Raw genomic sequence first — 22,484 nt, 5'->3', positions numbered from 1 at the left:
ACCTCCCTACCCACCTCTAGCATCCATGGTATCTATGGCCTTTTCGTGACTATTCCCTATTCGAGCTTCTCTGTATCGATGCCCGAGACATGCCACGTCTGTATCACACCAAATCTAAAACAGGCTGTGCGAGATGCAGGTCACGACGCGTCAAGGTGAGATCCATATTGAGCTCCAGGCTGGCAACCGAGCCACTGACAATATGCAGTGTGATGAAGCCAGGCCAGTTTGTGTAAGTGTCGCTACACAATACCAAGGTGTCTTGTGAATTGACGGTACTGTGTCACTCAGGGTGGCTGTCATCGACACAAAGTCCACTGTCACTACGATCGTGCACCCCAGCCAAAGACAGGGACACCCTCAACCGTTTCAGCAACCCCAGTAGACAATGCCAGTCCCGCTCCGCCAACCGAAACCCGCGAGCGACGGTATCTCGAGCTTCGCCTCTTGCATACTTTTGTCGCTGACATCTGTCCACACACCGCGGGAACGCACCTCCCTGTGCTCCAAAACACATGGGTAAACGAGGTGCCACGAATGGCTTTGGAACATGAACCCCTGCTCAACGCCATCATGTCGATATCTTGCCTTTATCTACTCACCCAAGGCAGATACACCGACCCGGAGCTGGAACTTCATCGAGCCAACTACCTCGAAGCGACGGTGCAGCAACATCGCGAGACTCTTGCAAACATGACGAAAGAAAATTCAGACGCAGCATGCTTTGTCTCAGTCCTTCTCACCATGGATGCTTTTGCGAACTTGAGGTTTCGCCAGCTGGAACCATACGAACCCCCTCTTCACTGGCTTCAAATGTCTCGAGGTCTCGGTGGTGTGTTCCAGCAGGCTATAGAGCTCCTAAAGGACGATCGAGGGGCCAAGATGCGGTCTCTTGTAGACACGGCTAGCTCCTACGTGAAACCAGACGTTGTGTTTTGCAAGTCTAACCGGGAGGGTCTTGAGCATCTCCTCAAGTTCCGAGAGAGTGAGATACACGATGAGAGCGATATCACGGCGTACGAGAACGTCGTCAGCTACATCGGCTCCGTCATGCGGGCACTGAGATCAAGTGAAGATCCCAAGATGATCAGCAGGAGGCTGACATCCTTTTCTGTATTGGTTTCTGCACGGTTCATAGAGCTGCTACGCTTCCAGAAACCGCGGGCTTTGGTTTTGCTGGCGCACTTTTTTGCTTTGGCTAGTTGTATCCGCTACACATGGTGGGTTGGTCCATCACCTGGAAGAGAAATCAGGGCTATTCAAGCCCACCTTGGAGAAGAATGGCAGGCTTTGATGTCCTGGCCGATAGAGCAACTAGAAAAGGAGCCATATGCTCCAGATGAGAAGGACAGAGCCCCTTGGCCAGAGGCAACAGCGGTGATACCAAGTGTTTGACAGTATATGCTGGAGTTTGTTTGAAAGGTTTTAAAATATTCAACTATGACTATGCAAACATTCTTTCACTATATACTAGAAAACCGCTTACCATATCCCCAATCTACTCATTACCAAAGCTCACATGTAGGTTTCTTCTGAGGACAATCAAACGCTTTGAGGAACCCAGCTGAGTTCTGCAGCGTCAACATGATCCTCGCATCGTTGGGACTGTGCACATCCTCAGACAACAACCTGACCTGGTCCTCTGCTGGGATATTCTTGCAAAACGTCTGCCCCCATTTGACAAAGAACAACTGCGCGCCCGTAAAGTCATCCAGACCAGGGAGTCTCTTGGCAGGTCCCTTCTCCTTCTCCCACTTCTGCCACGCTAGAAAGCTTGACACTACACCGCCGGCATCGGCAATGTTCTCGCCAAGTGTCAACTCGCCGTCGACGTGGAGCTGTGTGCCGTTGGGCGCAGTGATAGTGAACTTGTTATACTGCTCGATAAAGCATTCGGTCTTGTTTTCAAACGCAGCGATAGACTCCTTGTCCCACCATGTCGTCATGTTACCCGTAGCATCAAAGAGACGGCCCGTGTTGTCAAAGCCGTGGGTGATTTCATGGCCCACGACGCTGCCCATACCTCCGTATAGGAGATACGAGGGAAAGTCGACGTCGTACACGGGGAACTGCTGGAAACCAGCAAGGAGAACGATGGCGTTGAGTTGAAAGTCCTGGTAGGCGTTGGCAGCCAGAGTACTCATCTCAAACTGACCACGGTCAAAAGGCTTTCCGAGGGATTCCCAGTTCTTGGCGATGTTGACCTTGGCGAAGCTCAGAGCGTTGGCAACGTACGACGACGTGACTTCAGCACCATCGTAGTACTTGTTGATAGCAACAGGATCGACCGCATTCGGGTCTGTAGGCAAGCCAATCTTGTTCGTCATAGCATGCAGCTTCTCAGCAGAAGCCTTCTTGGTCTCGTCAGTTGGCCAGTCTCTCGTCTCGAGACGCTCTAGGAAGGCCAACTCCAGAGAGTCGACGAGCTGAGAAGTCAGGTTGTGAGCCTCAGGGGGGTAGTACTTGTCGACGAAGAAGCGGGAGAGGATCCAAGTCAAGCCGGTAGGACCAACCAGACTCTCGGCCGCCGGGTTGGTGGTGATCCATTCAACTCCAGAGTCGAGGAAGTCGATGCACCGTTGCCAGCGAGGTGCAGGGCTTTCGGGATCATTTCCGAGTTGCTTCTGGAAGAAGGCGTTCCAGGCGTTTGTCAGCTCTGTCTCGACGTAAGGAGACAAAGCCGTGATGGCTTTCCAGATGAAGAAGGTTTGAATGACCTCGGCAGGGGTCTCAGAGATGACCTCTGACAGCTCTTTGTAATAGCCCTGAGTCGAAAAGGCCACCTTGTCCGCCCTGTAGCCCTTGGGTGCAAGCTCCTTAACCACGTACTCGTAGTTCAGCTGGGGAGCGAGCTTCTGGATGTCCTCGATGCGAAATAGCGGGCTCAACTCATCGGGGTTGTCATCCTCGCTTGCACGAGAGAACACCCTCAGCATCTTGAGCTGTAACTTGACCACCGAAGTCATGAGAGCATAAGCCTCTTTGACGGTAGGCTTGGCCGGATGCACAGCGGCAAGGAGGGCGGCAGCGAGGTCAAGATACTCGAGAATCCCCTCCTCTGTGTCGGGGATATCCACGGTGCTTGGAGGATTAATGACGAGGAGAACCTCGTCTGGATCGATCTCATTCTGCTTGTGCACGAACCTCTGAGTCGTCTCGATGCCCAGACTCTCAAACAAGACAAAAGTCTCACCCAACTCCTTGGAGTAATCATGAGTCTCGTTCTTGCCAGACTCTTCAGTAGCAGGAAACACATCCACGACAGTCTCGACAAACGCAGATAAGACGCTGAGGTCCTCCTCCTCGATGGCAGTGTAGTTCATGCAGACATTATAAGCGTCCTGGATCTTGGCAAAGTTCTCCTTGTCGGCCCGGGACTGCTCCTTGGTCAGGTTGACCGTGATCCAGCCGGCGTCTTTGCCCGTGGGGTATGGACTCTCGAGGATCCGTTTCACGGCGCTGAGGACAAAGTCGCGCGTGACCGAGATGCCGTTTGTTCGTGTCTGGCCTGCAGGAATTTCATTTCGGGCGGCCCAGTTGCCGCAGACATCTAAATTGATCATGTTAGAGTTGCAAGGCATAGGGGATCGGTTGGAGGTGGCTTACACTGGTCGAAATCTGTGCAGGGATCAATTTCGGTATAGTTGAGGGCGAGACTCCCTAGAATTTCTGATGCAATGTGAATACATGCTGGAGTTGTGCAAAGACTGCTCTCGCCGTAGCTGTCTGCCATGCTGATGTCTTGAGCGGCTGCTAAACCGCGAAAACACAAGGGGAGAAGGATACGAGAAGACCCAAGAAGAAGGGGAGCAGGATCAGCTTAAAACACTACTCAGAAAAAAGCCACTGGAAAAACAAACATCAATTCATAGGCCATGGCATTAGCAGGCTTGGTCAATGTGCATAGCCGGGGGGTCATCGCTGGCAGTGCATCAGCACCAGCCCGCTGCCTGCTGTGCAACGAGATTGGTGTGGCCAGTCGTTGGTTACATGGGGGAGTCTAGGCGCCCCAGATCAGGCTGTGCAACATGTGTAGGCTTCCCAGACACGCCCAGCTAATTGGGTTATCCTTGGCGACAATCCCAAACTGGGCTGTGGACATCACGAGATGAACCATTTCAAGTCCTACCTGCTTCTGGGCATTGACGCTGGCTTCTTGGCTATGCCACAAGAGGCATCGTGAGATCTCTGAGCTGAGATTCTAGCCTCAGCCCCCAAACTCCGTCTGACGATGGAGACCAAAGTCAATTGATAATAATAAAACGAGCTGCCTCTTAAAATAATCGCATGTCATCCCAAGTCAGCAGTAAAGATGCGAGCTTGTCGCCACTTTTTGCTCTAGATCGTGTTGTGATGACAGCTAGCCACAGATTTCAACGAGGCGTTTTATGTGTCAAAGGTGGAGCTAGAACCAAAAGTCCAAATTCGATCCCGGAGTCTCTCTTCCGGGGGTATATATAACTCCAGTTTGCCTAACCATCTTGAAGGTCGAGGCTTTCTCTTGCTTTGGAACCATCGCAGCTTTATACCGCTTTGAGACGGAGATGCTTGGAGTGGCTTAGAGACGAAGCCACGTCAGACGAAACGAGTCAGATGCCAAAAGATCTTCAAGTTGGTTCTTGTCCTACGATTCTTCAGCAAGCTCGTCCAAATTCATTTTTGTCTAGAACCCCTGCCTTGGTGCTGATTCAGGTCTTGATTTCGAGGCCAATAACCAGCCTAATCCGCCGCCACTCACAAGCTTCCTCGCAAAATCTATCAATTATGATACTTATCCAAATGAAATTGGTGATAATACTCAACGAGTCTCTTATGATAAAGCTCTCTAACTATGTATGCTGTTATAAGGAAGAAGCGAAGCGAACAAAGCTTGGTCGATGTAGTTGGAGTTAGGTTTTCAAGTCACAACGGCCCGCCGAAAGCGAAATCTTGTTACAACACACTAACGTGAAAGAAGCCATCAGCATTCCTAAAGAGGTGATATTTAATGGCTCTCGCAATAATGTGCTCTTCGACCAGCGCATTGTATGTCCTGTTCGGCTTTGCTTACATTCACGGCCTGGCCCAAGCAAGATCTCACTTGAACCTGAAGATTGCAGTTCCCACAGTTTCGTGCCATCAAATACAGGCAATGTTCGCTTACAATATATTCATATTCAAGTGGAAGGCATTAACCGCCATTTATTCTTGTTGAAGATAAGTACAAGTTGCATTGTCAAGTTTAGGTTTGACATGTGCGTTCCCATGTTTTGCATCATCAACTATACTCTCTCAAATTCTTCTTTCTTATGAGAATGCATTTTAAGCACTTGCTTCTCAAAATATGAGGCCTGTTGTGACTGTTGTTATGGGCAGTCATGGTGGTAACTGCATCTATTCAAGGTAATGCCAGCAAAGCTCAAACGCTCATTGGAACTTCGGTGATAGGCTATGCAGAGCCCAACAGCCAGCCACAAGCAAAAATGCTGCACAATAATTAACTCACCAACCGGGCAGCAGCCTTCTGACGTAGTAGGGGTCCAGCTGACGTTTGATCCGACCCCTGCATGAAACTCGACCATGTCGATGCGGGCGGGGCTGCCGGGGGTGACATGATCAGATCAGACTCGATGTTTCCATGAATAGATGAAACTAGTAGGGGGTGTGATCTACTGCAGAGTCGATGTTCCCTTATGCGCAAATTTACGCTGTGGGCGGGGACTACTGCCTATCGTACAGCAGTAGATGTCACCCATCGTCCGTTGACACTCTTAGTTGCCCTGCTATATTAACACTCTACTTCTATTGACAGATATTCTGTGTCTCTGACAGCTCCGGAGACAAGGCCTCTGCAGCGTTGCGTCAGGAGCCTGCACGAGGGGCTTCTGGCATGAGCAACAGTGCTCCAGGCTCCCACCATCGACAGGACGATCATTAACCCTACGAGTGGCTTCGAGGCTCTTGTACTCCCTTGCACTTTGGTCACAAATGTTTGAGTCTAATTACGTTCCTGCAGATTGCGAAAGGACAACTCGGTTGGTTTGACCCAACCATAGACCAGTATGCGCAGCCTGCTTGAACACTGCAAAATTGTGAATGACAACGAGACCGCCAATCGGCAACTCGTTCTGGCCTCAATCGACTGCTTATTTCAGTAGCCAATAGTTGACCAATTTGTTACGAAGTGGCGTAGAATGGCGGCGGTTATCCTCCGTGGCTCGCATATACGTGCCCTCGGCGACCATCGAGTTAAACTGCTGGCACGCACTGCTATTATACCGCCCAATCGCGTCAAGCCGCCTAGGAGAGCCTACAGCGAAGAGTGTGTTCTCGTGTATGCGGTCACGGCGCGCGAGTGTTTTGATGTTCTCGTCGACTTTTACGTCGAGTTTGTCAAGCTGACCCTCCTGCCTCAGGCAATGAGGAGCCTCTAAAGGACTGACAGCGGTCTGGCAACTGCGACGCGAAAATACTGTTTGAGAGACGATTCTAAGAGGGCGTCAAGCATGGGGTTTCTCAGAAATAGAGCGACGCCAAGCGGAAACGTGTAGCCAATCCAGGAAGCCTCCTGTGAGTCCTCTGCATAAGCCTGGGAGACCATCGCCTGAGTCAACCGGCTCTTCCACCAGCCAACCTTCTCCGATGTAGAAGCAGGCATTACCCATTTCAATATTGGCCTATATGCCTGAAAGAGGCAGTGATGAAACCACCTGGGAGATTTCGCGTGAAGAAGTGAGGTTTGAGAATCTCTACCTGAAGGTGGGACACGGAAGAACACTCATGTCCATCCTTCTCCATGGGGCACATGGATCTTGGAGGAACTTTGGTCTTGTAAGCAGCACGTAAGTTGCAAATTGTCTTCAAGATAGACTACACAATTGCCAGACTTTTTGTCATTGAAGAGAGGGGCAAGACCACTTATCGCAACGCCCTCAGCCGTAAAGAATGTTCGCTTCAACAGTCCCTGATTTGATACATACACCTATGATCGATCGTTTGTTCGCTGATTATACCATTTGTTCACCCAGTCCAAGAAACCCCATACATATACCATATACCCAAGCCGTAAATCGCGTGCCAAAATACGTAGAACCATCAACCCCTGAGTAGTTATCCCAACAACAACACCTTATCCCCATTCAGATCAAACGTGAATGGCCGCCATGGGTGACGGCATCATAAATGGTCCCAACGCCGAAGAAAGAATACTAGCAATGTTGCGAGCCATGTCCGACTTTTTGCCCAGGCACCACAGCGCCTTGGTGCAGTCTTCGCACCTCCTCACCAAGTTCATGAGCCCAGCAGCCTCAAGGGCTCCAGGATCGTGCCTCACATTCTCTTCCACCTCCGTGAGAAGCAGAATAGCTGCCTTTGTAAATGCCCGTATGAGTATCATGGTCCAGGGCTCTGTCAGGATTGAACCCTCAACCACCGCAAAGTGAAGATCCGACACACCGGTACCGGGAACATCTCCAGCCCGGGGGCATGTCGAAACTCGGGCGAGATCCGACAGGATCGACGCGCTGTCTCTTCGCAGCGAAGTTACCACATTGGTGGACTGGCGAACCTGTGTCGAGTAGTCCAAGCCTAGCTTGTTCTCGTCAACAAGCTCAATCAGGTCCGCCATCAACAGAGCGGCGCAGTGGAAGTGAGCAACCACACACACAAACCAGCTCTGGATGTGTGTCGGGACCGTGTCGTATTGTTCGACAAGGTCCCGGAAGAAGGCGCCGTACGTAACATTCCAATGCTTGTATACGGCCATAGCATTCGAGATGACCTTCTCAACCGGCTCACCACGGTATCTGCTCCTAACAGTGTTCTGCAGATACGAGACGTGGCGAAATAGTATCACTTTGATGGGGGCCGCCGTGACAACGCCCTTGGCCGCAGCATCATATGTGCAAGGCCAGCGAAGGACTCCCTCCTTGTTGTCGCGAACAAAAAGCTCCGCCCACCACCTGGCGTCCTGTGGTCGGTACTCGATATTGTAGGACTCATGCTCTGGGTGATCCGGATAGGTTGGGTCATGGTGGCACTCCTCATCCGATACAACCACGGGCCGGCCGTTCATCGACGAAGAGACAGTGTCAAACATGACAGTCATCCAGTAGACAAGACCAATGGTACCTCTGTCTTCCTCACTCAACGATTCAGCCGAGGTAGCCTTTTCCAGGCCAAGCGAGCTCTTGGACGCGTCAAGCACCCCCGTCTCCCGAGCCTCATACTGAAACTTGAGCGCATGCATCTTCCGGGCCGCTCGCTCCATAAATACTGGCGGACCTTCCTGAGCAATAATCTCGCTCAGTTGGGAAGCGATTGACCCTTCACCCGAGGCAATGGGGCTTTCGCCACCAAAGTTGCTCATGCTGTAAGTCTTGTCGTTAAGATCCTCATCTTCCATTGGCTTCTGGGCCAGTCCCATTATCAAGTCCGCACAAACCACGCGGAAACACTCCATATCAGAGCAGTCCTGGAGGGCGCGCTTGGCCTGTGCCCAGAAAGTGCGTTGGAGCGTCCGGTCGAAATCCTCGTTAATCTCATCAAACTCGGATCTCATACTGTCCAGCTGGCTCAGACTTTGTGGGAACCTGTCTCGCTCGCGCTGACTGCCCTGAGCCCACTGTGTGGCAAACGCCATGATGGCTAGGTGCAGGGCCTTGGATGCTGCACGATCCTCAGATTTGGAGAGTCGAATCAGCTTCGTCGCTTGTGCTTGCTTGTCGAGCTGAATAACACGGCGGTAGATTCTGTTGTCTTGCTGTTTTGGTTGACCGACACTAAGACCCTCAAAATGAGAGGCTAACCAGCTAACGCCATTGCTCGACGGCCTTGCGATAGCATTGGGTTTGTAAGGGCAAGTCTCTTCAGATAGCCAGCAAGACAATGCATGCTCCAAAACGTCGTGGTATATCCGCATCAAGTTGTCCGAAATCAGGTTGTTGTTCGTCTTGGTCATCATATTGTGGGTTACTGAGAAAGGCGAAATCGAAGTGCCATAACTCCTTGCAATGCTTTCTGGGTAGTGGCGCACGCTGAGGGAGCGAGAAGAAACGTCGCTCTCGTATGAGTTGGAAACCGACGGAGACGGCTGGAAAGGAACATCGCTGCCAACAGACTGAGTCTGAAACAGAGGCCATCCATTCTCGCCATTCTCCTCCTCGTTTGTAGCACGTTGCCTGGCGTGAAGGGCTTGACTCGTAAGCTCGGTGGGTGGCGTAAGGTCCATCGGAGGTGGGTGTGCCGGGGTCGAATGAGTCTCGAGGCTGTTGAGGACCGTGTTGTGTAGGCTCGCGTCGAAGGCAGTCGGGTCGAAGACGTTATTCACGGGCATGGTATCGAATGTGGTGTTGGGAAAGGCTGGAAAGTTGGCAAAGTTGGGGTCCATAGGTCCCCAACATGTCAGATCGTGAGTCGTCGGCGGCGCCTGTAACATGTCTAGCAAGGCAGTGGCATTAACGTCGAGGCCCTGCGTGGGCAGAGGGGCCTGTGTAGGAGAAGGTCCCGTCTGCTGTTGCTGAGTGCGCGGCCGTTGACGCTTGGCCTTGGTGCGCGATTGATCGGGGACGCGACGGGCATTGGCTCCATTCTGGGCAGCGACATCGCCGTTGGCGTTGGCAGGACCGGTCTGTAGTTGCGCACGAACCCAGTGGAATGTGCATTGTTTTCGTGTGCGAAGGCAGTAAGAACATCGTAGGGCTCGTGAATCAATCTCATCTGCGAGGTTTTATGGACCCTCGGTTAGCGTCGTTGAGTCGGGAAAAGACGCGGAGAGGGAGAGGGGGAGGGATGCGAAGAAGAATGCGATGAAATGAAAACTCACCGAGATGCTCCTCGGCGAGAGAGACGCCGTTGGCACCGTCGGCGCCATTGCGAAGTCTCTCTGAATTTCGTTGGATATCCCAAAGCGAGGGCGCGTCGCATGCCCGTTTGGCCTTTCGGCACTGGTCGCAGGAGCGGTTCTGGCGTCTCATTGTTGGGAGCGACGAGGGCGGGCGGGAGGCAAGTTCTGTCTTTTCTGTCTGGCAGCGCAGCGTCGCGTCGAGGGCTCAGCGACGGCGATATGCCCTGAAAGAGATCGAGGGCGTTCGAATCGAGCGGAGACGGCGAATTATCAAGCGAAAGTGGGCGACGCAGGTTTGAAGGTGGATGGATGTTGGGAACCTGCGGGAGATGGATGGAGACTGGAGGAAGAGATGGACGCCGGGAAGGGGAGATGAGATTTGCCGCGCACTGGACCTAGTAGCGCAGCCCCGCGAGGGTGAGTGCTGAGTGGGCAAGGGCGCAGCGGCCAATTTTGGGTCTGTAATAGTGGGCACAGCACATGGCCAGCACAGTCTGGAGCGCAGGGCTTTCCTCAGTGGGCGCGGGCGCCAGGTGCTGGGCTGGGTTCACTGGGGTTAAGATTCTCCGCTTTTCCGAAGGCGGTTTCACCTCCCCCGCACCCCGCTAATCTACTCGGGTACTAGACCTGCTGAGAGCGAGCGCCCGATCCAGGATCCCCTCGAATTGGAAAATGACACGGCACCTGATCACAAGAGGCGATCGGGCCTCTCAGAGACTCGAGGTCCAAGGTTTCCTGGGGAAAATCAGGTCAAGGATGGGTGGGAGAGGCACGCCATTTGCTGCCCGCCCCCAAGACACTGTTTGACTCGTTCAAGCTTGTCTCTGTGGAGGCCGTCTTTTTTTCCTTGGCCACCAAGGATTCTACTGTAATGCAGAGGGGCTGGCACACTGCTGCTAACCAACCTCGACTGCGCTGCACTGCACTGCGGTGGACGGCGACCTACCGGTACGCTCGGGTGAGAATCCGTCCTCCGAAGTCAACAGCCCCGAACTCGTTCAAGGGCCCCCCGATACAACCTGGAAGGTTCCGGCTGGGGGATCTTCGCGTCGATTTATGCCCCTTTGGGCTCTAGCAGCTGTTCCGCCTCCCAGTAGCCAAGCCTGTTTGGTGCCACTGGGTGCAACCGGAACAGAAGAATAAAAGGGGAGGGGGGGGCGAGACTCGAGACGGATTACGTATGACAAATGGGAAGACGTTCCAGTCCAGAGGGAAATGAGGGCTTGGGGAATGAAGACAAAGAGGCAGGCTTCGAGAAAAAACGAGGCGAGGGGGAGGGAGGGTTGCAGTGACGATGGATGTCAGAACCCATTCTGATGGCACATCACGTCCAGTCACATCCAAGGTTGACAACCCATCGCAACGCTGAAAAGACAGAATGAAAAAAAAATGAAAAAAAAAAGTTCCCAGGTTCCCTGGCATAAATCATCCGCAAGGGGACTCGCTCATAGGGGCCCATCCTGCAGTGCGTCGCGTGCGCGGGCCCCGGCCAATCGCATGTGCGCTTACCAACCCCTTGGCCTGACCAAAACATTCGATGAGCCCCTCAACCAGACAGGGATTCCGTGTCATGCCAGCTCGATCCCAGCAACCCGGCCATTGTCACCACGTCCTGTGTATTGCAGCACACAGCAGCAGCAGCAGCAGCAGCATGCAGTCCAAATTGAATAGTCCAAGTCTAGTCCTGGACCCCTGCATCTTGACACCAGAACTGCTTCATCAAAGAGGCTCCGGAGTCGGTCTAAAAGCACTTTGGCAGCGCAATATGACCCACAGGTTCGTCGAGATGCCGGGATACCGCCCTGTTCACGACAGCCCTACTCTTGCTCTGCCGTCGAGGACCACGGCGCAGAGTCTCCGCCTTGCTCTCGCCTATCTTGAAGCTAGATACACTATAGATCTCGACTATACCAGAGTCAGATATTTGACCGAGAAAACACCCATTGTTTCAACGCTATCTGATCCGTTGCTTTTCGTTGAGATTGGGACATTGCTTTCATAATTAAGCGGGACTTGTGCATAGATTCAGGTTGCAGCTCCACCACGATATTTCAGCTCCAATGCTGCCCCTCCATGATTGACTGATTGGCGATGTGGAACTCGAACAAGCTTATTCTTAAGCTCGGCCAGCAACTCGAATATTATGCGAAAAAGAATTGATGAGAAAAGATATCTCTTCTTTGTCTTCTCTTCCTTCCTACTTATCTCGTAAATGGGTTTAATAAAGTCAAGCAGGCTCGGTAGGTCTTAAAAGATGCGGATGAGCTTGGGGTTGGGTAGGTAGGTAGGTAGGTAAGCTGCGAGTGGAGGCCGAGGCATACACTACAACTAGTTCCAGTTTCTACAGGATTCTGGTTTCAGGGATCAGGCAGTTAAAGGAACAAGAAGCTTTAAATATATTTGAGACTCATTCTGGACGTTGGTTGTAGTCCGAATCGACAGGCTGCGAGCTAAATTGGATAGTTCTCAACTCTGCTCCTCTCGAGCTGAGCTCAAGACGCGATGGAACAGGCAGAAAGCTCACCAAGCTACAGGACCAGGGAGCATGTTGCCTCGGTTAGTGGATCTGCCGAGCCTGTTGAATGCCAGACTCGCTTCCATCGCTGTCACTTCAGCTCAAATGACCAGCATGCCTTTCGCCATAATTTCATTGCTTCTTTCACCTTGGCACTCTGTACCCACCTGCAGCCAACAACTCTATCACCATGAACCTCAATCTCGATCACTCGGCACCAACCACAAAAAAACAACCCGAGATGAATGCATCGCGAGTCATACAAGCTTGCTTTTCCCGGGTGCTTTGACCTCCCCCGCAATTCAAGCAAGGACGCCAGGCCAGCAGGACACAAGCCCGGGCTGAAGCTCTACTCAGTGCACTCGCTGGGCTGGCCAGCAGTGGGATCCACTCCCCACACCGCAGATGCGGGGGAGAAAATCCGGGGTGCAGATGCTGTGTTCCTGAAATCCCAGGCACGCCTTTTTTTCGATCTGCGAAGCGATTATTGCCCTTGCCTGTCAGTGTCATGTGTCACGGGGCTTGACAAGTCTGCTTGCTTTTTGTTCCATGGTTTGGTATGCATGAGGGTTATGCGAACGGGCGTTCTGGAGCTTTGTGCTGGCAGATGCACCATCAGCCATCTACCGAGCCCACCACTGACTGACCAACACAACGCTGATCCTGTCCAAAAGGAACCGACAAAGGATGGGATTCGGCATGTCTAGGAACTCGAACGATGATGACTTGAAATTCGTAAGCCTTTTCCCCAAGTCTGAGCCTCAATGCAGACCACCACAATTCATTGTTGTTATCCAACCACCCTCGGTGAAGCTAGTAGCCCACCATCGGTAAGAAACAGCCAGGGTCTAGATTCGCCAGAGCTCGAGTCCCTCGCGATAGATGGAATTGAGGGGAAAATACACTTGCCACATGCGTTCTAGAATGAGGCTCCCTCTTGTCTCTCCTGATCGTGGCTATGACTCGCTTTCTTCTAGACTACCCGCCCTTTGCGATGAGAGAGACCCAATCGCATCGACCTCGAATGAGGCCCTCCAGATCCATCGAAATCGGTCCTCATTACCCCGAGTCAGGGGACCTACAAGTCGGTGAGTACAGCTTCGCTAGGCTGGACTTTGAGCTTATCGTGTACCGAAACGCAACCTCTGCAGCATGGCGGCAAAACACGGGATGGGGAAATGCATGGCAGCGCCTAGCTATTGGGTCAAGAGAGAGGTGTTTGTGAACTGCAACCCCAGATTGAGACTACCGTACTCCATCGCCTATGTAGATCGTTGCCGTGATAGTGCTTGCGCAGTTCAGTCCTTGACCGCATCCATTCGCCAGCTACACGCAGCCCCTCGAATCACGGTCAAGACGTCCAAGTTCCAATTCCACCCCAACCTCGACACTCGGCAACTCGGACACGATACGGCGTCTCCTCCATCCGTTCGTGCCGTCTAGGCACACTGCCACGTAGAAGCAACTGTCCTCCAAGGACCAGGCACTCGTCCTCGGCATCTTCGGCGCCATTCTTCCTACGTCCAACATACGAACTCCCAAGCCTTTCGTGACTGCAAGGGGTCAAAGGCAGCCATTCCTTCACCTCGGGCTTCCGCGATATGCGGCCCCGTCCCTCCATGAAACCTCGCTGCAGCCACAGCTGGGCCTTGAACACCTCCCATTGGGTCTCCTTCCGGTGTGTCAGGGCCAACACACCTCACGGCGCGGGGAAGCCCTGAGCACAAGCCCACCCCCGCGAGAGCCAAGGAAAACTTATGATGGCCTAGGATTGTTGCATGACAATCTCACAACTGTTATCTCTTTTCTCTCAAGATGTCGATCCCGGGATTCGTGCGCTTTCTTCTTCTATATCGTGTTGTGTACCAAGAAGTACAAAAAAATGTCTCACAGCGGCTCGGCCTGGACAGAAGAAAGCAAGCAAACCCCGTGGGGGCGGGAAGGGCAACCAAGATCCCTCTAGCTTTCCCGCCCCCTACGTACCTTGTCTTGAATGAGACGACTTTTTGTGCAATTTGAGAGGAAGCTCACCATCCATTCATCGAGGAATGTGGCTGCTATAGCAAAGGTTTATGCTGTAACTGGCAAGCGACTGGCGCTTGGCTGAGCGAGCGAGCGGCCGCGAAGTTGCGCACAACGGAGGATGAGCGCAGTTGTGAGCTGGACATGCGTAAGCTAAACAGCCAGAACCCGACTTTGCGCGAGTTTCAACCATTTCGTTGCTTTTTGGCTCTTTCTTACCGCTTGTTCAGCGACATATTGACCCTGAGCTAATGCCGAGTCAGCCTTTTTGTCTCTGATTAGATCTTGAATCTTGTAGAGTGAACACAGAATGCCATTCCTCGCGTCGTTCCCCGCCAGGTGAGAACTGCCCATCAGCTGCCGAGCTCCTTTCCGTTTTCCAGCCTGGGGCATCATGCTCATTCATCTGCGGGCGCGGCTTTGATCCCCCGCCGTGGCTGTCGGGAAGGGCTGTCGCCGAGTGTCTGGGATGGTGCTACGGAAGCGGAATGCCCAGACTAGGTAACCCTTTGTTGAGGGCTCCTGACCGAGGACATTGGTTACCTTGCTTGCTCCGTAGTCTAGGGTTACAACCTCTCCATCGCTGCAACGGATTAATCGTGCCATCATGGTCAGAATGTGCACCACATCAGTAGGTCACCGTGAGGCTCGGGACACTGAGACAACGCAGGTCATGACACCAGCGGGAGACGTCAAACGTCGAGTGTTACGAAAGCAAACTCACTGCGGGCGCTCTCAAGGCAAACGTGGGTTTATTCGTGCACGAGTATCTCTTGCGCGGAGATGCAAAGCTGTGGCCCGAGTCAAGTCTTTCGTTCTCCGTGTCCCCTAGCTATTGCGGCATGACGAACCTCGTACTCGCAAGTTGTCTTTCCGTGTCATGACAGGTGCCTCATTGGCCATCATATTTTGGCCAGGCGGCTTGGTATAATTTTCCCCTCCAGCAGACTGCAGTTCACATGTTGGTTCCACACGCCCATAACTCGATGCCCTATCCATCAACCAGCCAAGCTTTGGATTAATGACACGTTATCTCCCTTCAACAGAATCTGGCCTAGAGAATAAGTTAGCGGATGTCATCTCTGTATCAAGTGCTGATCGTACCCAGAGGTCTCCGAGTCTCCTTGTCGTTGGTCTTGGTGATCTGCTTAACCTCGACGGCGTCGTCGATAACCAGGTTCATGAACTCGTCAAAGCCCTAGATACACAGGGTTAGGAAAAGTTACCATAGAGACGGAGCTGGTTACTAACCCGAATCTTGCCCTCGATGCGAATGGAGAGCTGCTCATAAAGCCAGACGCTGACGGTAGCATGCTGCAACCAGTTAGCACTATGTCGAATTCAGACCAAAGTTCTCAATGCGCAGCTGGGCTTCGAGGACACGACCAAGTTATCCCAAGCATAAGTGTAACGGGCCATATGTCACACCGCGTCCATCGTAAACATCCAACTAGGCTCAACAACCATTCCAGGAGAACGGTGTCCCGCCCAACAGATGTAAAGCATAGCGGTGAGAATAAACCCAACACATGTGATCATCAATTCAAGATATTCCGCCTGACCACAAGCCATAGCCCAGCTCTAGGCGCCCGCATGTTCAAATATCGTCGTGTGATCGTGTCTCTCGAAGCCAGCCAGCGGTCAAGCGCTCGGGGTAGCGCGAGCGCGCGCAATAGTGATTGGAGTAAAACTCACTGATTGGAGAAGCTTGAAGATGAAGTTACTGCAGCTTGTTAGCAGACTGCCTTGCAAGCGACGAAGACGACCTTCGCGTCGCGATGTCGCATGTGGGAAGCTTGAGCCTTACATGGGCAAGAGGAGAACGCGGCGACCGCCGCCACCACCGCGACCAGTCATTGTGAATCGGGGAGCGCAAGAGTTCTTGGGTACAGCGAGAGCGTCGTCGGACCGTAGATTGGGATGAGAGGGCGAGATTTCAAGGTCGTTTTCGATCACCGCGAGTCTGGCGTCGCAAGATCAAAGCGGGAGCTTGAACGCCAACCCAAAATCTGGGCGGGTCCGGAGAAATTTTAAGCCGACCAGGCGACAGCTCCAAACCTCCACGTCCCAACTGCAACAACTTTCATTGCTTTCCATATTCCTTAAGGGCCGCATGCGAATTGTATTAGCTTGTGCAGTAGATTCATGTTCCCATTTCATTCTTTCTGTCACTAGAGTGAGGAGCGTCATGTGCTAGCTGTTGAGTTATTTGACTTGAACAATCCACCTCTCTCCAAACAGGACCGTCTGCAATGCGAATCGCTGCAAAAACAGAAACTTTATGCTGCGATAGCAATGTATCAACTCAAAACATAACCCGTCTTGACACGGGAGAAACGTGTATTGTTAAGGTGTGACGGGCCAGTACGCATCCTCCAGTCGTGCGTTGCCAAGGGCACCCATCTATTGTTGTTTCGGGCTTCATAGATGGAATGACCGAAACGAGGAGAGAAGCGGCCCTCGCCTGCTCTTTGGGCAGCATACCAAGTCCATGGCAATGTCAAGTGGCATCTGTGCATGTTTGGTGATTGGGTGAACATGCCCATCTATCTAGTTGAAACACTCTTTGTTCTCACACAAACTTGCAGGATTATGCAGAACAAACACTATCGATACTTTCCACTGAATATACTTGTAAAATTCAGCACTATATTTAAAAATTTGCATTATACGTCAGCGTGACTAGAGCTTGAGCGAACTTTGGCGTAGGGTAAGGCATATTCCTCCTAGCTGAAACGCTCTTTGACTTGTGATAAAGACATGCCAGATAATAGGAAACCAGCGCTGCGAATACTAAAACATCTTTATCTATCATGAAACTAGTTTTTTAACTTCTATGTGATTCGTCAATGTAATCTAAGCCTGATTCAACAAAGACATAAGAAAGTGCTGAACGGTCAGCTACTCAACTTGTTCATAACAACTCAATTCATAAACATGTGTCTGAACTCTGCCCATGACTGCTTAAAGTGCTTCATTTTCCTCTATTATCTTGTTTCCAGCTGTGTGCTTTGATCATGTTGTAGCTTGCAGCGCGTCAAGTTAATGGAAACACTCACATCCGGCTGCCATGGATTCCCCAGGATGCTTCCGATTCTTCCGTCTACCCCCAGAAATACGCATCGAGATAATCAGAAAATATCTTGAACCATACCCCGAGGAATTTTATATCGTTGAACCTGGAGAGGTCTTAGAGAGTGGCTAATTCCTGCCAAACTATAACAGTCAAAACACGCTTGCTCTGTTGCTGACGTCCAGGCAGATGTTCCAGGAGGTACAGCCTCTTACTTCAAGTCATGCCTTCTTTCGTGCAGACCAGAACGGAGTTGGCATGTTTGTACATGGAAAGTTGCATTGGAGTCGCCTTCAACACTTGACAGTCGTGTCATTTGAGGGCGATCTCATAGACTCGGACACGCCATGCTCATTGACCACGCGTGACAGCAAACAAATCAAGAAAAGGTCAAATATGAAAGACGTAGACATAAAATGCAACATAAGTCCTACTATAGAAGTCGGACCCGAAGCATGGCACCCCTGGAAAGCCTGTATTGCTTCTATACTGGAAGCACTCTCTGAGTGCGAAAACATTCGGACTATCAAGTTCCAAGGCGTGCGACCACACAAGTGGGCTGAATACTTCTGGTGCTTCTTTAGAGATCATTCATGGACTTATCCTGGAGCGTTTGGCAGACTACGCAGGTGGCTGGAGCCCCCTTCTTCCCCTGAGTATTGCGAGCCAGATGCCGCGGATATTTCAGGGTTGTCGGTCGCATTTATCAAAGGCCGAGAAAGCAAATTTGGCTCTCGACCAGTTTTTTGACATTGTTTTGTGGAATAATGGGGCCCAGGCGACGTAGTGGAAGAGTGTATCCAGGTATTAAAGCTGGAACTGAGCAGGAGAAGCGACATCTTTAGAGACACGTCATATAGGATTAGAACCTAAGTATCCGCAGTGCATTTAAATGTACTCAGCCAAGTATAATGTTGCTAAGACCTATAATCAGTTACCGTTGCCATGAAAATGTGTGAAGAGCTGAACCGGTGACCAACCCGCTAATGATCATTGACCACCCTTTTTCTTCACTCCCTTTCCTAATCAGACAATCCTCTTTGTGCCTAATTAGCAGGATGTAAGTGTGACTGCACCCAGTGTAGAATCTTGTATTCGAGGCATCTGTCTCAAGGGCCAACACCAAACCCCATACTCCTAGGCAACCCAACCTAGCCCCTGGGCAGCAGTGAAGCAGGCACAAATGTGAATGAAGACAAATACTACTTAAGAAGCGAATCATTTCTCGACATATCTCAGCATTTTATCCTTAACACATCGGTATCACTCCCACCACCGCAACACCTACGCAAACACGCGACACTATGCATCCCCAGACGGACTCCCGCTTCTTCTCCCTCCCCCCCGAGATACGCATCGTCATCCAACACGAATATCTTAAGCAACACCCCACAATCAAGACCACCTGTCAGGTCCTTCCGCCTGCTGAGAGGGGCGAGACTCAGTCTTACAGGGGCATTTCGATCGCACCCTCTCTGATGCTCACCTGCGTCAAAATGTACAAGGAGATGCACCCCATGGCCTTTCAGGATATGATTATACGATTCCGACCCTCCAAAAACCTGCAGCTCCCCCTCAAGGTGGTTTTACCGCCTCCTCGTCAGTACTTGCAGAGCCTGACGCTCATCGCGGAGATCTCACAGCAAGAGATGATGGAGCATCAAGAACTCGCTCTTCATTTGCTGGGGGGCCCATCCCTGCAGAAGTTCACGATAGAGGGGAGAAATGGCTTGAAATGGCTCAATGGTCACGACCAGTGCTTCTTCGTCGGACTCCGAAGGCCTCTTGAGCAGCATCGGGGCCAGAGAGTGGTTCGACTCCCTCATAGGGTACGAGGCTCCCCTAGCACCAGCTTTACTTTCGAATGAGGGGACATTTCGATGTGTGCTTGACTCTTATTCTTCTTGGTGGACTTGAGTAAGTATCCCTTGGGTAGAAGGAGGTGGAGTTTAGGTGCACTTTGAGGCGAGTGAGCCTGGTCCTTTGTGAGCAATCAAGAACAGCCTCAGTAAGATCTGGGATATTTTGGTACTGGAACCTTCACGCTGTATCAAGCTCTCACAGCGCCCGGAGACAGACAGACAGACAGACAGACAGAGGCAGAGGTGTATCGGGGATCCTGTCGGGGTATGTGAGCTCAATACAAAGCACCTAGAGACCAGCAATGAGACCCAGAAGTGTACAGAGCATAATATCATGTATCCATAAGCATCATCAATCTACTGGGAGATATACAAAGAGACTGTAGTAGTATATGCAAACTCATGTCCCGCACGAGTCCCGACTTCCCACGCTTCCACATATGTCCAAACCATCTGAAAGGCACAATGAACTGCGTCATCAGTTTCGCCCTCCTCATCGCCCTTCCTACCAGCGGTAGCATGCTTATATCCAAACAAGTAGATATACAACGATAACCAAAGCCAATCCAGCGCCAGGCCTAACCCTCGCAGCACTATTACCCTCCTCCTTATAAACCTGATCCGTAAACTGCCCGATGACATTCCCCCTCGGCCAGTATTCACAAACAAGATACCAACCCCTCTCACCACACAGCTTCCTTCCACAGCCAACGCCAGTCGTATCCCTCCAGACGAGCTGTGTGAAGTGACCCGTCTTCTTGCTAAACTCCCCCTTGTCAAAGTCGTAGTCGTCACGCTCATCACCCCACGCCTCGACGCTCGCAGTGACATTGCTGTATCCGATTGCAAGATTTTCACCATAGGGGCCATTCGAGTGCTCAAACTTGCAGTCGTCGTTGTCGTCGAGGTAGTCGGTGGCAAACTCCTCGAGCGTGCGGTTCCAGGTCAGTGAACTGGCATTATGCTCACCCCTATAAAAGTTGGTCGAATTGAGAATTGCCGATGTGAAGGTCTTGTCTGTCTTCCACTCGGGCTCGTTGGAGGGGATGGCGGCCGGAGCAGTGATTGTGACGACCTCGTCTGCGGCGAGGGTAACGCCCAAGAGGGATACGAGGGGTAAGAGAAGTCTCATGATGGCCGGGTGATACAATTGAAGCCGCGCTGGTAGATCTATGACTGACGATGGTACAACAGGCGTACAAGCAATAAAATCTCAATTCAATCTTCTCACGATTGTCTTTAGCGAAATGCCTCATGCAGGCCAAACAGAGCAGACAGCTCCAACAAATACGCAGCCTCTTTGTTCTGTAGCCTGGTTTTCTGCCATCTTGCCTTGGTATGGGCCAATGACGTATGCCCATCTCGCGCCAATGGGTGGCCTGCACATGGCCGTCCTCGTGAGCTCATGCTGAGGGGTAAGGCTGGGCAGAGTCTTGTCTATCAATCTTGATCTCGTTCCTGGAAGCTCAATTCAGCCCTCCCAGCAGCAGATACAGACTCGAGGTTGTGGGAGCAGAATATCGATGGACGGTTAATAATAGACTGAAATGTCAGACAGAGCACAGTCGAACTGGCGGGGTGGTGGGCTTCCTCAATCCCCACCATAGCTCTGTAGCAATTGGCGCTTAATGCGAGGACCGAGCCGGCCATTGACAGACCAAGTCCATCTACCAATTGCCATTGTTAATCGAGACTTCAGAGACGGATGGTGAGAGTGCTCGCTCGGAGCTAAGGGGACGACCCCCACGAGAGTTGGCGCCCAAGGCCACCCCAACCGTTGTCGCATCTCCAGCCTCATGTGAGAAGACCCCATCGCATATCAGGTCCGATCATGGGTAAGAGGGTATGAGTCACCGGCTGAATTCTCCATTCTAGAAGCCCCGTTGACTTTCTGCTCCACCGGTGCGCGCAAAAACAACGCCTCACTAACGCAGTGCAGCGGATTCGGGTGGTCCTCTCATCACAGCCGAGTTCTAGATCTCGTCTGAATGGCTTTTGCCTGTCGGGCTTGAAACGCGGCAGCTCTGGTATCGGCATGTGTGTGGACGCCGTCATCGGGGACTGAGCGATTATTATCCATTCTCAAGGCAAGGCCCTTGATGCTCATTCAGCGACTGCCGCCCGTGTGGGTGCAAATGTCGTGAACCAACTCATCTGAAGGGTCTGTTTCGTCCTGGGTCCAGTGTAAGCGTAAACACGAGGGCTCTGCATCCGCCCGTTTTCTTCGCGCAGCTGCGAATCCCAACAAAGACGCCTCTCGTACGTCAGTCACATCGCAGATCTTGCCATTCATCACCGGTGAGATCAACAGAGACGCCAATTCAGCTCCAAACCTCGGCGGCACTTGTCGCGAGGCGTCGGCTTGCCGTACGATGATTCCCACCGCATTGCGTCTGTTGGTGAACTGTCATGCCACAGCGCCCCATGGTCGCCCCCAATGTTCGTTCGCCAGGAAAAAGAAAACGCAACGCACCCACAGGAAACCCACGCGCGTTGCTGATGATTTGCCGAAACTCGTCAGGACCCTGCTGATCACCTCAGCGTAGATCTCCTGGGCATGACGGCACAGTGTCGCATCTGCCAGTCCTCGCACACTGGACTTTGCCCGAGTCGGACTCTTGAAACCAGGTTTTCGAGGCCCTTTCGCGAGCGCCACTTTGCCACTAACACTCCCGACAATTCAAGAATGATGCTCGAGTTGAGGTTTTTCCAGTGGAGCCTTATCCGCTCAAGAGGAACGAAGGCCCGAAACTCCCTGGTCTAGCTGACTTGACATCCAATGCGTAGGCGCCTGTAAGAGTATGAGCGAATTGGCGCTCAGATACGCCGCCCCCGACGATTAACCGTTGAATTCACGACAGACAGTTCCATCTCGTGGGCGTTTTTTCCTCGCCACGGTTGGCACACCAAGAGACGAGATTGTGACCGCCGATTCTACCCATTACGGAACCTTTTCCGCACCTCGGAACGCCTTCAGCTCGAGTTGGTTAGTTGCGCTCTCATCTTCTTCATCTCACAAAGCCATCGACTTGGCTTGATTGTCGAGACCTCGACACCCTCATCAACTGACACAATCGTCCTTGTGGCGCAACCGCGTCCGAGTGGTCAGTCTGTAAATAACTCACAGGGACCGTCGTCACCACAGACATTCCTGGTGCGGCTTAAACGGAGCGCCACAGGGCCCGCCGT

The 22,484-nt window shown here is 52.0% G+C and overlaps 6 protein-coding genes across 6 annotated transcripts; 2 read left to right on the top strand and 4 right to left on the bottom strand.

Annotated features, from left to right (window-relative positions):
- Window positions 1-29: 29 nt before the first annotated feature.
- Window positions 30-1,395, top strand: NCS57_00871500 (uncharacterized protein; the record flags this gene model as incomplete). The annotated part of the gene is made up of 3 exons (XM_053058524.1): window positions 30-155; window positions 209-232; window positions 292-1,395. Exons 1-3 carry the CDS (start codon window positions 90-92, stop codon window positions 1,393-1,395), a joined length of 1,194 nt encoding a protein of 397 aa, XP_052912355.1. The 5' UTR covers window positions 30-89.
- Window positions 1,396-1,505: 110 nt separating this feature from the next.
- Window positions 1,506-3,733, bottom strand: NCS57_00871400 (uncharacterized protein; the record flags this gene model as incomplete). Its single annotated transcript, XM_053058523.1, has 2 exons — window positions 1,506-3,550; window positions 3,607-3,733. 2 exons carry the CDS (start codon window positions 3,731-3,733, stop codon window positions 1,506-1,508), a joined length of 2,172 nt encoding a protein of 723 aa, XP_052912354.1.
- A 3,390-nt stretch (window positions 3,734-7,123) lies between these two features.
- On the bottom strand, window positions 7,124-9,953 carry NCS57_00871300 (uncharacterized protein; the record flags this gene model as incomplete). The annotated part of the gene is made up of 2 exons (XM_053058522.1): window positions 7,124-9,696; window positions 9,803-9,953. 2 exons carry the CDS (start codon window positions 9,951-9,953, stop codon window positions 7,124-7,126), a joined length of 2,724 nt encoding a protein of 907 aa, XP_052912353.1.
- A 5,405-nt stretch (window positions 9,954-15,358) lies between these two features.
- On the bottom strand, window positions 15,359-16,316 carry NCS57_00871200 (Small nuclear ribonucleoprotein E; the record flags this gene model as incomplete). Its single annotated transcript, XM_053058521.1, has 5 exons — window positions 16,168-16,316; window positions 16,056-16,083; window positions 15,612-15,674; window positions 15,465-15,558; window positions 15,359-15,414 (listed from the first exon to the last, which is right to left on the bottom strand). The coding sequence occupies exons 1-5, from the start codon at window positions 16,215-16,217 to the stop codon at window positions 15,359-15,361; spliced, it is 291 nt and encodes a 96-aa protein (XP_052912352.1). The 5' UTR covers window positions 16,218-16,316.
- Window positions 16,317-18,737: 2,421 nt separating this feature from the next.
- Window positions 18,738-19,301, top strand: NCS57_00871100 (uncharacterized protein; the record flags this gene model as incomplete). The annotated part of the gene is made up of 1 exon (XM_053058520.1): window positions 18,738-19,301. The coding sequence occupies one exon, from the start codon at window positions 18,738-18,740 to the stop codon at window positions 19,299-19,301; it is 564 nt and encodes a 187-aa protein (XP_052912351.1).
- A 517-nt stretch (window positions 19,302-19,818) lies between these two features.
- NCS57_00871000 (SCP domain-containing protein) lies at window positions 19,819-20,427 on the bottom strand (the record flags this gene model as incomplete). The annotated part of the gene is made up of 1 exon (XM_053058519.1): window positions 19,819-20,427. The coding sequence occupies one exon, from the start codon at window positions 20,425-20,427 to the stop codon at window positions 19,819-19,821; it is 609 nt and encodes a 202-aa protein (XP_052912350.1).
- Window positions 20,428-22,484: the final 2,057 nt, after the last annotated feature.

This window comes from Fusarium keratoplasticum, chromosome 6 (genome assembly GCF_025433545.1).
Source record: "Fusarium keratoplasticum isolate Fu6.1 chromosome 6, whole genome shotgun sequence".
Lineage (NCBI taxonomy): Eukaryota > Fungi > Ascomycota > Sordariomycetes > Hypocreales > Nectriaceae > Fusarium > Fusarium keratoplasticum.
Note: the sequence above shows the minus strand (reverse complement) of the source record. Positions and strands in the feature narration are given on the sequence as shown.